This window comes from Cnephaeus nilssonii (genome assembly GCF_951640355.1).
Source record: "Cnephaeus nilssonii genome assembly, chromosome: 18".
Lineage (NCBI taxonomy): Eukaryota > Metazoa > Chordata > Mammalia > Chiroptera > Vespertilionidae > Cnephaeus > Cnephaeus nilssonii.
Genome location: NC_137089.1, coordinates 50519443 through 50535229, shown reverse-complemented (window position 1 = coordinate 50535229; position 15787 = coordinate 50519443). Strand labels below are relative to the sequence as shown.

Sequence of the window (15787 nt, the reverse complement as noted above, 5' to 3'; positions counted from 1 at the left end):
ATGGGGATTACCTCCCCATTTCCAGAAGAGCAAACTGAAGCTCCAAGAAGGGAATGACGTAGCCACAAGCACACAGCTAACAAGTCGTGGAAGAAGGACCCACACTCTGGCTCTGAGCCCACACTTTTTCCATTAGGCCATGTTGTCGTCATACTGTGTGCACAAAATTACCAGACTTATTCACTTAACGTTCACTCACTTCAGCTTCTATAATAATGTCTCCTCTGGGAGCTTGTGAGTGTTAATGACATAAATCACATTATGCACAGAAAGCACATCGGCTTGGCACACAGCAAAAACTCAGTCGATGCTGGTTTTTGTTATGTACTTTGTTGGCCATGTGCTAGGGATTGGGGAATTGGGGGAATAGACTATTGCCTCCCAGGGCTTATAATCAGAGTGGGGAGGTGGAGGGGAATAGATTTTACAAATTATTATAAGACAGTGGGATTCATGCAGCAGTAGCTGTGGGCCCAGGCGGGGCGTTCGCACGGGGGCCAGGTGGCCATTCCCCCTGTGTGGGGAGAAAACCCCAGCTCCGATCACTCATGTGAGGAGCCTCTCTGCAGATGAGATTGTGAAAGGCCTTCATGCCAGATGACTTTTCAAAGACTTGTTTTTGTTCTTTCCTGGAGGAAAGGTTAAACAAATAGAAACTGTTCTATAAATAAAGGGTAAGTACTGTTCAGCGAGAACTTAAATGGTGGTGTGGCATCTGGGAGGGAGGCAGAGCAGCGTCACCGCAGTCCGCAGGGCAGGGAGGGTGCGGAAGCAAAGCCACCGCTCAGAAAAGTGTCCACCACCCAGATGCAGGCCTTTCTCCGGCGACTGCGGGAGCCCCCAGCCTGTCTGCCTGCTCCCTGCCCCCTGAAGGCAGCTGCCTCCGGCGTGCCCCACCCACTTCTCCTACAGAGCTGTGGGCAGCCTTCCCTTTCAAGAGAGAGGCCACAGGGGAGCACACTTCTGTATATAGAAGAGGCGCATCTACAAGCACTAACTATCCTAGTCTTCCATTTATACATACCAACCTATAATACAAGTTCAGAAGAATTTCAAGCAAAGGTAATTGCATAAAGAGAAACATCAAGGTAAGCAAAGCAAACAGCTGAATCCAAGAGAAGAGAGATATGTAAGAAATTTTTAAAAACGTTAAAAACAAAACGTATATTAGGATCTTCAGGGAAGGTCCAGAGGCCATTGTGTTATAAGACAAGAATGGCTGCCAAATGAACAGCTAGAAGAAAAAGTTCTTAGAAATTTAAAACATAATTAAAAATAAATAGGGTAAAAGAAGAATAAATAGAGCTGAGGACTAGTTAGTGATCTGGAATATGAAGTTACGGAATTCTCCCAGAACACAGAACAAAAAGAGAGATATGTTAATAGACCGAGGACGAGAGCCAAGGAATCTAGCATCCATTGTACAGGGATTTCAAGAGGGAAACAGAAAGAATGGTTTGGGTAGAGTCATGGTGTGGATAATAATATGAAAATAAATAGGGATTTCAGAAGAAAGTAGAAATAATGGAAGGGAAAGAAGTAATAAAAAATTATCCTATATAATAAAGAGGTAATATTCAAATTAACCCTCATGCTATCACAAGTTGGCTGCGCCCACAGCGGAGGCGGGGTGCCTGTAATGAGTGATCAGCAGAGACCTGAGGCTGTGTGGTGCTGGGCTGGGGCAGGGCACCTGAGGCCGCGCCCCCCCACCTGGCGGGGCTTGACTGGGGACCTCAGGCTGCACCCCCCGCCCCGGCGCCAGGCCAGGGGACCTCAGGCCGCACACCCCACCTGGTGGGGCTTGACGGGGGACCTCAAGGTGCGCCCCCCGCCCCGGCCTGGGCCAGAGGACCTCTGGCTCACTCCCTGCCCTGGCGCCAGGCTGGGGGACCTCAGGCCGTGCCCCCCGCCTGGCGGGGCTTGACAGGGAACCTCAGGCTGCGGCCCCCACCCAGTGGGGCTTGACGGGGGACCTCAAGGCATGCCCCCTGCCCTGGTGCCGGGCAGGGGGACCTCAGGCCACACTCTTCGCCCTGGGCCGGGGGACCTGAGGCCGTGCCCCCCGCCCGGTGGGGCTTGACAGGGGCCCTGAGGCTGCGCCCCCCACCCAGCGGGGCTTGACGAGGGACCTGAGGCTGCACCCCTCCCTCCCCCCGGCGGGGCTTGATGTGGTTGGGGCCAACTGGGTCTGGATCTCGCCCAGTGGGGGTGGGGCCAGCCGGGTCTTGGTCTCATGCAATTTCGAGGCGCGCGCAGGTGGGGGGGTCTTTACTCTGGGTCCCATGGTGCACCCCAGACTCACTGACAGGAGGAAGGTTTTCACATACATTTTACTAATTTTCTTTCATCTCTGACACTTCTATTATAGAGAAAGGGCAAATAGCAATATTAAATTAATTCCTCTAATTAGACCCCTTTTAATGTGCACGAATTTCATGCACTGGGCCACTATTAAAGAATATAGTTTTTATAAGATGAAGGAAGATTTGACTCTTCAGAATAAAAATACGAATGAATGTTTACTTAAGAAAAGGGAAAAAAAAGGCAAATGCCTAAACCTATACTTATGCAATTTCCTAACTACAAAGTAAAGAAGAAAATCTTAAACATTTCCAGAGATGAAATAAACAAATTGTTTTTCTTGTTTTTTTTCTACAAAGGGATGAGAAGAATATTATTATAGTATCAAACTTTTGAAATACTGCATACCCAATGATAATAGAATCATGTCATAAAATTTTAAAAATATTCTGAAACTAGAATTCTGTAAAAATTCAAACTATCATTCAAATTTGAAACAAAATGAAGTCGTTTTCAGTCCTTTAGGAGTTTAGAGAATCTATGCACCTTTTCTGAAAAAAACACTTCAAGAGTTATTTTGGTAAAAAAAGAAAAAGAAAAAGAAAAATCCAAGAAAGGATGATGTAGGAAACAAAAGCAATAGTAAGAAAATCAGCCAGCAAACACTATAGTTGAGTGCAAATAACTTTTGAAATTGTGCCTACCAAGCTTAATGCAATTGCTAAGAAAAGTTTCCTTAAAAATTAAAAAGATAATAAAAAACAATTAGTAACCATCTGGAACTAATAACATTGCAGATTATTTTAATCAAGCATGGGAAGATTTTTGGGGAAAGGAATCTTTTTGAGAACAATAAATTATATACTGACTAGAGGCCTGGGATTCGTGCACCGGTGGGGTCCCTTGGCATGGCCTGTGGGGATCGGGCCAAAACCAGCAGTCCAACATCACCTGCTGCTCCCACACATCCCAGCCCCACTGCACCTGCCGTGGGCTTGCACCCAGTCAGTCCCAATAGGGAGAGACTTGCGCCGCCGCAGCGGTACTCACCAGCTGTGAGCCCTGCCTCTGGTGCCCGTCAGTCAGCTGAGTGGCGCTCCCGCTGTGGGAGTGCACTAACCACAAAGGGGCAGCTCCTGCGTTGAGCGTCTGCCCCCTGTTGGTCAGTGCACGTCATAGCAACTGGTCGACAGGTCGTCCGGTCGCTTAGGCTTTTGTATATATAATTTTTAACATGGATAGAAAACTTAATTTTAATGATATGTGTATATTTTAATACAAGGATATTTATTAGGAGAATAAATTCAGTATATGTAACTATCCAACAAATTAAAGGGGGAAAATGTACAAAGAAAATTTGACCAATTTACATAAAGACAAGAAAAACAAAAAGAAAACAAAAATAACAAAACAAAAAACACACAAAAAGGATGACAGTAAAAAAGACTATATTAGATAACATATCAGTTATAACAATAAATAAGTATAAGTTAAAATCTTACATTAAAAGATAGAGACTATCTGACTGGGTTAAAAACAATCACACAAATACCCAAATATATGCCAACTGTAATAAGTTTACAGAAAGAGCCAAATATAAAACACTTTTGAAATAGAGGTCCCCATAGAAATTATTAGAGGCAAATTGTAACAAAAAGAAAGCTAAAAGATTAATTTAAATGTAAAACAAAATATACTTTAAGGCAAAAAGAATGGAACAGAGAGTGATATTTCTTTACATTTTAAAATTATTTATTGATTTGAGAGAGAGAGAGAGATAAGGTAGACAGAAAGAGAGATTTGTTGTTCCATTTATTTATGCATTCATGGGTTAATTCTTGTATGTGCTTTGACCTGGGACAAACTGCAACCTTGGCATATCAGGACAGTGCTCTACCCGGTCAGAGCAATATTTCATATTGATCACCAATAAAACTCAACAAGTATAATGACTATGTGCACCAAACAAAAAGCATTGGAATAGATAAACCAAACCTATTGTAATTCCAAGAAAAAATTGACCAAAACTGAGTTAGAAAAGAGCCTTCTCTCAGAAATCTGTTGCAATAACTTACATGTTTCACTACGAAACCATTAATCTTTGAGTTCTTTTGCCAATTCCACTTAATTATCTTCATGGTAACATTCCCCAGCCATGCTTTTCCTGCACTCTCTCCAAATGTCTTATCACAGCTCACATTTTAGGGCCTGTTTTTGGGTGCCTTCCAAGTTGCGTAGTCAAAAGAACTCTTAGTTTTGTGATTTCTGAATGGAGCTGATAAAGTTATTTGTTAAAATGCTAATGGCAGGGTATGTAGAGATTCTTTGTCTGAAGGCAACACTCTTTTACCAAAATGCCAGTTAATCCTCGAGTGGGACTCTAGGATTTCATGGGGCTCATAGTTCCTTGTAACCTTACTGGCCATCTCATAACCATTTCAGACCCAGACAGGCAGCTCCGCATCCTGGGTATGGGACAGCCACTCACTGTTTACCTTCAAGCAAGCCATGTCACTTTTTTTTTTAATTTAATAAATCTTTATTGTTCAGATTATTACAGTTGTTCCTCTTTTTCCCCCTCATAGCTCCCCTCCACCTCGTTCCCATCCCACCCTCTTCCCTTACCTCCCCTCCACTGTCCTCATCCATAGATGTACGATTTTTGTCCAGTCTCTTCCCAAACCCCTTTACCCCTGAGAGTTGTCAATCCATTCCCTTTCTATGCCCCTGATTCTATTATATTCACCAGTTTATTCTGTACATCATATTTTTAATTCACTTGGTTTTTAGATTCACTTGTTGATAGATATGTATTTGTTGTTCATAATTTTTATCTTTACCTTTTTCTTCTTCTTCCTCTTCTTAGAGAATACCTTTCAGCATTTCATATAATACTGGTTTGGTGCTGATGAACTCCTTTAGCTTTTTCTTATCTGTGAAGCTCTTTAGCTGCCCTTCAATTCTGAATGTCAGCTTGGCTGGGTAGAGTACTCTTGGTTGTAGGTTCTTGCTATTCATCACTTTGAATATTTCTTGCCACTCCCGTCTGGCCTGCATAGTTTCTGTTGAGAAATCAGCTGACAATCGTATGGGTGCTCCCTTATAGGTAATTAACTGTTTTTCTCTTGCTGCTTTTAATATTCTCTCTTTGTCTTTTGCTCTTGGCATTTTAATTATGATGTGTCTTGGTGTAGTCCTCTTTGGATTCCTCTTGTTTAGGGTTCTGCACACTTCCTGGACTTGTAAGTCTATTTCTTTCACCAGGTGGGGGAAGTTTTCAGTCATTATTTCTTCAAATAGGTTTTCAGTATCTTGCTCTCTCTCTTCTTCTAGCACCCCCATAATTCTGATGTTGGTACGCTTGAAGTTGTCCCAGAGGCTTCTTACACTATCTTCAAATTTTTGGATTCTTTTTTCTTTTAGCTTTTCCAGTTGAGTGATTTTTGCTTCTTTGTATTTCAAATCTTTGACTTGATTCTTGCGTTCCTCTAGTTTGCTGTTGGGTGTCTGTATAATATTTTTTATTTCAGTCAGTGTATGTTTAATTTCTAGTTGGTCCTTTTCCATATCCTCGAGGGTCTCTCTCATATCCTCGAGGGTCTCGCTACATTTATCAGCCTTTTCTAGGAAATTCTTGAAAAACCTTATAACCGTGGTTTTGAACTCTATGTCCAGTCATTTGTTTTCCTCCATTTCTTTGGTTTGTGATCTGTTTCTTTGTCTCCCCATTTTTGCTGCTTCCCTGAGTTGGTAGGGTAGCTTTGTGTGCTAGGTGTCCTATATGGGCCAGTGGCTCAGCCTCCCCAGTTACCTGAGGTGGACACTCTTGGTGCCCCCCTTTGTGGACTGTGTGTACAGCCTTGTTGTAGTTAAGTCTTGATTGTTGTTGGTATCAGTGGGAGGAGTTGACCTCCAGGCCAATTGGCTGTGAGGATCAGCTGTGTCTACGCCGGGAGACAGCCTTATTAGACTAGACTTGCAAAATTGTAAAAGCCTCTGTGCTCAGCTTGGATGGGGCGGAGTTTCAGGGTGGAGCTTCAGGGTGGAGCCTACAGCCTTGGCTTCCCGTCGGCCCTGCCCTATGAGGTTCCTGGGTGTCAGTGTCCCTCGGTACTCGCTACAAGCACCTTTGAGAGAAAGGCGCCCTCGAGTTTCGCCCGCTGCCAAACAGTCTAGTCTCTCCTCCAATGAATCTGGATTCCCAGATTCTCGCCCAGAACTGGGGTTCAGTGCAGACGGACCTGGGGTTCAATGCAGTCTGGAGCTTTTGTCTCCTTCCCACTAGAGCAATCCTGCGGCACACTCAACAGTCCATCCTCTGCGCGCATTCACATGTGCGCCTCCGGAGCTCTGCCTTTCGCCACTCTCCTGAGTTTCCGCCTTACAGCCCAGATTCTCCCAGTATGAGCCTGAGTCCCCAGGGTCTCACCCGGAACTGGGGTTCAGTGCAGTTGGAGCTGGGGTTCAGCGCAGTCCGGAGCTTTTATCTCCTTCCTGCTAGAGAACGCCAGCCAGGCACTCAGCCACCTGTCCTCTCTGGCTCCGTCCTCTCTGCACGCGCACGCCCGTGTCTCCGTACCTCAGGCTTTTACGGCTCCCCTGATTTTCCTTATGGTTTTCTCTTTCCTTCTAGTTGTAGGATTTCCAGTCAGCCAGCTTTCCTGTGGTTCTGGATGATGTCTGTTTTGTCTTTTAGTTGTATTTTTGAAATTGTTGTGCGAGGCTGCAGTTTAGGTGTTTACCTGTGCCGCCATCTTGGTTTCTACAACAGCAATCTCAAACAGCCCCAGCCTCCATCCATCTCCGCCTCCTTTTCCAGCCCATGTCACTTCTTTAGGTCTCCATGAACTTGTCTTTGAAACAAGGAAGCAGGGCTAGAATAAACAGCCTTTAAAAGTTCTTTCTTCCTCTTAAGTTTTATTTCTTTACTAGAGGCCTGGTGCACGAATTTGTGCATGGGTGGTGTCCGGCTGGCCCACCCTGATGTGGGCCAATCAGGCCGGGTGGTTGGCTAACCTGCCCCAGTCCCTGGTTGAACTCCTGGTGGAACCTCCTGTCGAGGGGACAATTTGCATATTAACCTTTTATTATATAGGATTGCATGATTTCTATTCATATTTTTATGCGCATTCTTTGTTTTTTTAATCCAGTGTCTGTGGTCTATTTTATGGAATGTGAAACGGACTTTTCACCCTCTGACACTTGCCCGTCTTGGGAAGATGTTTGAGGGGTGGCCCTTGGTGCAGGCAGTGGAGGGGCACTTGCACCCCTGAGTTTCTCCGCTCCCTCTGGTTGTCTCTTGTCCATAGGTGCCAGCAATGCCCCGTCCCCGGCTGGTGCTGCGCCAATGTCTCTGGAGTAAGTGCGGGGCTCTCTCCTTATAAACGTGGCTTCTCCCTTATTTAGCTGCGTTGCAGGCGCTAAAGAGAAAGAAGCGGTTGGAGAAGCAGCTCTCACAGATCGACGGCACCCTGTCCACCGTCGAGTTCCAGCGGGAGGCCCTGGAGAACGCGCACACCAACACCGAGGTGCTGAGGAGCATGGGCCTGGCGGCCCGGGCCATGAGAGCCGCCCATGAGGACATGTGAGTGCCCCGCCCTCCGCGTCCTACGCGCCCGCAGTGTCGGGAGGGCCAAATGGTGGTTTCGGCAGGAATGGCCTGTCCTGTTGAGGCTCTTGGACATGTCAGAATGGATGGTCCTTCAGAGAAAGATTAGAAGTTCCAGTGGTAGAAACCAAAACAGAACAAAACAAAACTCCATGACAACACGAAGGACCTTCATTCTGTCCGTTAGATTTCCCGGTCGCCTCACTATTGTCTGACGCTCCGCCGGTAACTTTTCATCAATAAATCACAGAGGCTTAGACGTCGGCATCTGGAGCTGTTAGATACAGGACGGTGGTGGTCACCCTGGTGGCATTCCGGGTCTCTCGGAAAGAGGCTGACGAGAACGCCCGTGCCAGGCTCCTGGAAGCGGGCAGGGCTGGGCCTTCTGTTCTGAGCAGGTGCACCAGGTGACCCTGACACTAACCGACGCATGAGAGTCATAGCTACGGGCATGGTTTGGGGCTCAGACCTTCGGAGTGAGGGTCCCAGTTCCCCTGCTGACTGTCCCGGGCAAGTTATTTCGCCTCCCCTGTGTTCCCTTTCCTTGCCTGTAAATCGGGGACAATACTATTAGTTACGGTTATTGTGAGATTCAATAAGATACCAGATATCAAGTGCTTAGTCCCTGGTACGAAGTAAGCCTTCCATAATCAACAGTCAATGTGGTAGTGGGGCTAGCGGCTGATTGCTGTACATTGACACTGGGAGTCAGTGCCTGGGACCTGACCCTTGCTGAGTAGACGTGACAGTGAGGTCTGAGCCCCCACGCGTGAGAGCGGTGAGCACCAAGCAATGCAGCCGTTCCCACGGGGGCCATCGATTTGACGGCTTCAGCAAGCCACCCCACTCACTGCCAGTCCGAACCCCTGCGGCTGCTGCTCACAGGTGCCACCGTGCACTGCATCGCCAGGGGCTCGGCAGCCTCACCCACTGCTCGAACCTGCACCGCACCTCCCACACTCCCTTTCAGACAGATTCCCTACATATTTGTTGTAAAAAGAATTGGGAGTAAGGGGCGGTAGCAGAACGGTAAGTGTGCTTTTTACTTACTTTGTGAACGTATGTCAGAATACTCAGTACTTTCCATGTGGAGAGTCTGAGAAACGTTCAAAAGGTTTATCCCACTGGGAATCAAACTCCCAGTGAGGAACCCACTTTCCTGGTGTCCAGTCCGTTCGGCCTCGCTTCAGAGCTGGAGCGGTGACTCGGAGACAGGGTCCTAGAGCGCAGTGGGAGCCTGGCACTGGGCCCTGACCGCTCAGGTCGGTGGTGGGGGGCCAGGGGCTCGGGGTCTTCGAGGCAGCCGCCCGCTGGGGCCTGTGGCGCTGCACCCTGGGCGGCAGGGGCGGGTTCTGCTGAGGGCTTCCTGGGCCTGCGCTGCCCTCCCTGTGACTCCTCTGGGCAACCAGGCTGTGCTGCCCTCGGGGGTCAGGATGGCAGAGCTGCCAGGCGTCTGGCAGATGATGGTCCTCTGGTCTCAGAGCTCAGCCTGAGGGCTGCTGGGAGGTGGGGCTGCTGAGAGCTGCGGGTCTCAGTCATGTGGTCCGGGGTCCCCGCACCATTTCTTGCAGAGTTGATAGAGAGCAGCATATATTTAAAGTTTGCATATGCCCTACCAGACAAAATTTCAACATGGGTCTACAAATACTGTAAACTATAAAATAATTTGCTCATTCGTGACTCCCAAATGTGATGGCTGTTTATTTAATATTTAAAATGTCTGTGCTTATGCAGGGTTATTTTTTTTGAAATGCAAATTATTTTTAAAGTTGATACATAATATCATTTTTGTTATCCTACAGGAATAACTAAGAGTTTATATTAACTTGACTCATGTTTTTTCATATGGGAGTATATCTAACTCAATGCATAATTTTAAAGTGAGATTCTAAAATATTTCCACAAAATATACTTTCCCAGGGATTTGAACAAAATAGATGATTTGATGCAAGAAATCACAGAGCAGCAGGATGTCGCCCAAGAAATCTCGGAGGCATTCTCTCAGCGCGCTGGATTCGGCGAGGACTTCGATGAGGTGGGCAGCGTGTGTGAGGGACGGAGTGCGGGGAGGATGGAGCGTGTGGAGGATGGAGCCTGTGGAGGATGGAGTGCGGGGAGGATGGAGTGCGGGAGGATGGAGCGTGTGGAGGACGGAGCGCGGGGAGGACGGAGCGCGGGGAGGACGGAGCGCGGGGAGGACGGAGCGCGGGGAGGATGGAGGGGGGGGGGGCGGATGGAGCGCATGGCTGCTGGGCAGGCAGCTCCCACCGTCCACAGCAGACGGGCGCCTTAAACACTTCCTTAAGTCTCACCAAAGAATAAGTGATATTGATAGAAACCTGCTTAAGAGGGAAATGAAGTGTTGGTAGCTCTGATTTAAAGGAAAGGTGAATAGTTTGGCAGACGGGCCCCCCATTAAGTTTCTAGTTGTTAGGGAAGAACAGCCCGTGATTATGTGACGTTGGAGACTCCGTGGCGGCGCCTAACTAGCCCATTGGGGGAGGAGTGGCGCTGGCACATCTGGGCGGAGCAGAGGCCGACAGCACGCGGTGTGGCTGGGACAGGGGAGGTGAGTTCGCCTCCCCGCTCCGCGGGCTGTGAAACGCATGAACGTGGACGGGCGTTAAGAGCGCACGTTCCATTTGGACTCGTCAGCGGAGTGAGCCCCTCCCCAGAGGCGGGGCTGCGCTGGGAACGGCCGGGCTCCTGATGCTGGGGCTCGGACATTGGTTCCAGAGCACACACCACCAGCACAGATCGGGGCCGGCTCCGTCCTCAGAGTAGCACAGCGAAGGCCCTCGCTTCCTGCATCTCCCTGGTTTAAAAACGAAGCGTGTGGTGAGAGGTGTCGTTCCACGGGACCCGAGAGAACGGTGTGCTCAGCAGTTGGGAAAACTTGGCTTTCAGGCCAGATCCTTCCCACGGCCTGTGCTGGTAAGGCCCGAGCACCGGGCATGGTTTCTGCATGCTGAAGGATTGCAGGAAACCAGCACCAAGAACAGCAGCAGCAGAGAAGGCTGCGCAGAGACCATGGCGGCCCGCGAAGCGAGGCTGTGTGGCTCCTGGAGAGAGCTTGCCCACCCTGGGGAGACGAACAGGCCTCCGCAGGCTCGGGCTCCTGACGCGGGGGCTCGGACTTTGGTTACTCAACCTTTCATCCATGAAGGGACACGTGGCGGTACCTGCCGTCTGGAAATGAGGGAGGAGGTGATGATTCTGTCATCCCATTTGCTAAGGAAAATGTCAAATCTTGGTGGTGCCGTTGGTACCTGTCGTAGGCGATTCTGGGCACGTCCTCCAGGTGGCCTAATGTGTTCTGCTGTGACCGCATTTGCTATATTTGCTCCTGATTGCTTTGTGAGAGAAACGGGACATGAGAGTATTCATTCCGAAGGCACTGTATTCACACAGCCTGTGGAGAGCCACACACCACACAGCGCCACCGACCACCCCACCCCACACTTCCTGCTTCGTTTCCTTTCCACGAGCGCATCCCACAGTGGTCAGCTTGCTTCCTGTCTGACCGGCATCACCAAATGTTGCGGTTGCCTTAAGTATCTCCTCTGTGGCCCCTAGGATTATCCCTCTCACTTTAATGCAGGATAATTGTTTGTTTATGGGCCTTTCTCCCACATTTAACAATAAGCTCCTTCAAGGCAGGAACTTTTGGTTGAACTTCGCATCCCCAGCTATGAGTTCAATACCTGGCCAGGGGTAGCTCGCAATCAGTTTGTTCAATGATGAATGGATGAGTAAATGAAGACTTTCTTTGGTTGGATATGAGAGTGTCTTGGGTCATTTCTAATGGGGACAAACTCAGAATTCTAATGGGGACAAATTAATTCAGCCTGTCAGCCTCTCAAGGGCTGGGTCTGCCTGAGCCAGGTGACCTGGACAACCACTAGTCACCTCCTACCCGAGGTGGGTGACTTACACTCAAAGTCTCCCAATAGCCTTGTGATTCGAAGGTTCCTGGGACAGAGAGTGGCTTAGGATTGAACTGGCCGCTCTGAGACTATTGCTAACAGAAAGAAATGCAGGGCACCTGCCTTGGGGTGAAGTTTGCTTAACCCAAACACCTATCGGCTTTAGTAATTTAACAAAGAATCATATTACTTTTGATTCTTTTTACCTTCTGCACGTTCTGCTCTTGCTATACCTGTTGCTTATTTTTAATAACATTAACCCAAGTGAAAGGTTTCACAAAGTCTTCATTTTTCACAGTAGAAAGGAAAAGCTGCATTGGAAACGGACAGGCGAGGTGTGAATTCCCTGGAAACTGTGGAGGCTTTATATTCCGCTTGCACACATGACTTGCATAACCGTTTGCTGAAGTATTGTAAGATTAGCTACGACAAATTTGCACAACCCCAAATATTCATTTTTTAATCATTGCTCAGTGTTGCAAAAGAGCCTTAGTCTTAAAATAAATATTCCGTTTCACTGGGCTCTCACATATCAATCGGGTAGCAGATGTTCCTGTTATTGTGTTTGAGGAAACCCACGGCTTGAAACGCAAACTCCATAATTCTTTCTTCCTCCTGTGTTCAGGACGAGCTGCTGGCGGAACTGGAAGAACTGGAGCAGGAAGAATTAAATAAGAAGATGACAGATATCCGACTTCCGAACGTGCCTTCCTCCTCCCTCCCAGCACAGCCAGTCAGGACGCCTGGCCCCGCGGGCACGGCCCCCAGGCCCCGAGCAGGTGTGTCCCCACCTCCACGACCTAAGATAGGAGCCTGGCCCGTATCCCTGGCAGCACTTGCTTTTATTCCCTAAGCACACACCTTTCTATACCCAGTTCACACCTGCTTTCTATGCCAGCGTGTGACTGTCACCAATGACTAACTTCCATCCACTTTCTGTCCCAGCACCTTCCCGGCGGGCAGGAGGAGAGGACGAGGACATCAAGCACCTGGCAGCGTGGGCCTCTTAAACGGAATGGCGTTGTTTTGACACGTAAATCAATGAGCTGTACATAAGACATAAAAAATATTTTTGCCAAGTTCAGAAGGGAGCGGAGACCCTGTTTTATGTTTATGGATGACGATTGTCCTTCAGCCTCATGAGTAAGAGTAAAAGAAGGGAGTGGTGTCAGAGGGAGCAGGGGGGGGGACTGGCCAGGGCACCTAGGAAGACCTTGCACGATGGGGGGCCTCTGCCTGCTCCCCACTGAACCCCAGGCCTGGGACTCGCCAGTGCTCGCTCTGTATCTGTGGACAGGAAACGGAAGTCTGTTCACATACAAACACAGAACCGTTTAAGAGCCACCGAGGAGCAAGGCGGCTGGCGGAGCCGGGGAAAGGGACTTCTGCTCTGCGCGCCCGCCCGCGCGGGAGGTGGCACCATGGAAGGTGCAAAGGTGCCGTGTCTCCGCGGAGAAGCTGCAGGTGGAGACGACCTGGCTAGTCTACCAGACAGAATTTCACTGGAGTTTGGCCGTTTGAAATCTTAAAGGATCGTGAATTGACATTTATTCCGCCAACTAAGCTGGGAAGGGGCCACGGCTGCAGCTCCCGAAGGTCTAAAGCCCTAAGAGCTCCCACTGCCCGCTGGCTCTCCCGCTGTGACTCAGGCACCAGGCAGCTGCAGCTGCTGCCCCACAGCAATGCGGCGGAGCGTGCTAGTGCTCACGCTCGTCTGTCCTGTGCTCTGCACATTAATTTACACTGCAGCCTTTCCTTGTAAATACATTAAAAATATAGGCATTTTAAAGAATATCTTGAATGACATTTTGGCCTTTATTATTATTATTATTATTCCTAGAGGCCCAGTGCACAAAATTTGTGCACTGGATGAGGGGAGTCCCTCAGCCTGGCCTGCACTCTTTCGTAGTCCAGAACCCCCAGGAGATGTCTGCCTGTGAGCAATCAGACACCCCTCTCACAGTCCAGGACCCCTCGCTCCTTACCGCCTGCCTGCTCGCTGCTCCTTAGCACTGCTGCAGAGGCTGGAGAAGCTCCCACTACTGCCGCTGCACTTGCCAGCCGTGAGCCTGGCTTCTGGCTGAACAGCGTTCCTCCTGTGGGAGCGCACTGACCACCAGGGGGAGCTCCTGCGTTGAGCGTCTGCTCCCTGGTGGTCAGTGCACATCATAGCGACCGGTGGTTCTGGTCGTTCCGCTGTAATGGTCGCTTAGGCTTTTATTATATAGATTTTTAATCCTCACCCAAAGATATTTTTTCATTGACTTTTAGAGAGAGTGGAAGAGAGAGAGAAAGACAGAGAGAAATATCGACGTGAGAGAAACACATTGATTGATTGCCTCCTGCCCGAGCCCTGACCAGGTCCCAGGCTGGGGAGGAGCCCGCTACTGCTGTACGTGCCCTTGACTGGAATCGAACCTGGGACCCTTCAGTCTGCAGGCTGACGCTCTATCCACTGAGCCAAACTGGCCAGGGCTGGTCATAATTATTTTTAAATAAAAGTATGTTGCATAATTGTGTATTGCCCATACTATGTCATGGACCATAAAAAGACAATGTCATTATATAGGATGTCCTAGTGTTCCCTGCATTCGCTTAGCAGCACAGTGAAGTGGAGAGAGCTGGGCATGGAGGTGGGGTCCTGATTCTGGCCCCTGCCCTGCCACTAGCACCTTCGAGGATCCGGGCCTCTGTGTCTTCATGGGGAAACCTAAGGGCTGCATGCGATGACCTCTAATGGTTCAGTCCTGCCACAGGCCCTTTGCACATGCAGTTCTTCTCGGCAGTCTTCTCATTCTCTACAGCACAGGTACCAAACCCAACTTAAAATGTCCATTATCTGGGGAAATGTTTCTTGATGGCACAGACTAAATCCAGTCTCCCTGTTAGTGTCCACAGCACTTTGCTTTCTGGCCTATCACCTGTCAGGGTTCCCATTGTATCCGAATTATTACTCAGTTATCGCTGTTCCTCCCCGAGGTCTGGTGACCACGAGGCCGAGCTGCCTCTCTCAGTTCAATGGGGCCTCCCCGGAGCGCTCCTCGCAGGCCGGAGGCATCCGGTAAACACTCAGTGAAGGAACAGAGAGGGTTTTACACCTGGGCCATCGCAGGAACTTGGTTGACCTTCTACCTTCAAAACCGGGCAAAGCGCATGAAACAGCAGTTTCCAGACATTGGACAACAGGCATCGCTAGACTGATTCCTGAGAGAGAAACCATGAGGGGTCCTCAGTGCCGCAGGTGCCTTAAAGGGGAGGGGAGCCCGAGAGCTTGGTGGTCTGAGGGAGGGAGGGAAGGAGGGAGGGAGGGAGGGAGGGAGAGAGAGAGAGAGCACACTCTGGGGACCAGATGGGCAGAGGGTCCCTGTGAGTCGGGCTGGCACTGACCTGCGTCCATGCAGTGAGAAATGACTGAGGCGCAGGAACCACCAGGAAGGAGTAGGCAGGCCCCTCCCAGGGTCACACAGGCTGGGGACAGTGTGTTCCCACAGCCTCGGGGGAGAGACCCCCTAGCCTGGGGCATCAGGCTGAGTCCTCAGAAGGGCGTGGCTCAATAGCGAGGTCAAATTGTGCCCGACCAAAGGCTGCTCCAGGCCCACCCTGAACAACAGCAAACGTCAAAAGAATGAAATGATTCCAAGTCACCTAACGCCTCCCAGGACAAACCCCTTCGACTTAAAGGAACATAAAAGCAAACAAGTAACAAGAACAAAACAACTAAAATAAAACCCTGGCACCCAAACTTTTGATTTTCAAAGACAGTATAAAAGGAACATGGGCTATCTCATCAATACTTTTATAATGTTTCATGTTGAAATATTATTTTAGATATATTGGGTTACATAAACTATTCACATTTATTTCAGCTGTTTCCTTTTGCCTTTTTAGACTGTGGCTATTTGGAAATTAAACATTGCATATATGGCTTACATTATATTTCTGTTGGTTA

The 15787-nt window shown here is 48.9% G+C and overlaps 1 protein-coding gene across 1 annotated transcript in view; it reads left to right on the top strand.

Moving 5' to 3' along the window:
- CHMP4C (charged multivesicular body protein 4C) overlaps nucleotides 1–15087 on the top strand; it is a 30863-nt gene extending 15776 nt beyond the window's left edge. The window contains exons 2-5 of the mRNA XM_079796151.1: nucleotides 7711–7888; nucleotides 9833–9947; nucleotides 12464–12617; nucleotides 12784–15087. Of these exons, the coding sequence (XP_079652277.1) occupies nucleotides 7711–7888; nucleotides 9833–9947; nucleotides 12464–12617; nucleotides 12784–12848 (512 nt within the window). The 3' untranslated portion in view covers nucleotides 12849–15087. The remainder of the gene's footprint in view (nucleotides 1–7710; nucleotides 7889–9832; nucleotides 9948–12463; nucleotides 12618–12783) is intronic.
- Nucleotides 15088–15787: the final 700 nt, after the last annotated feature.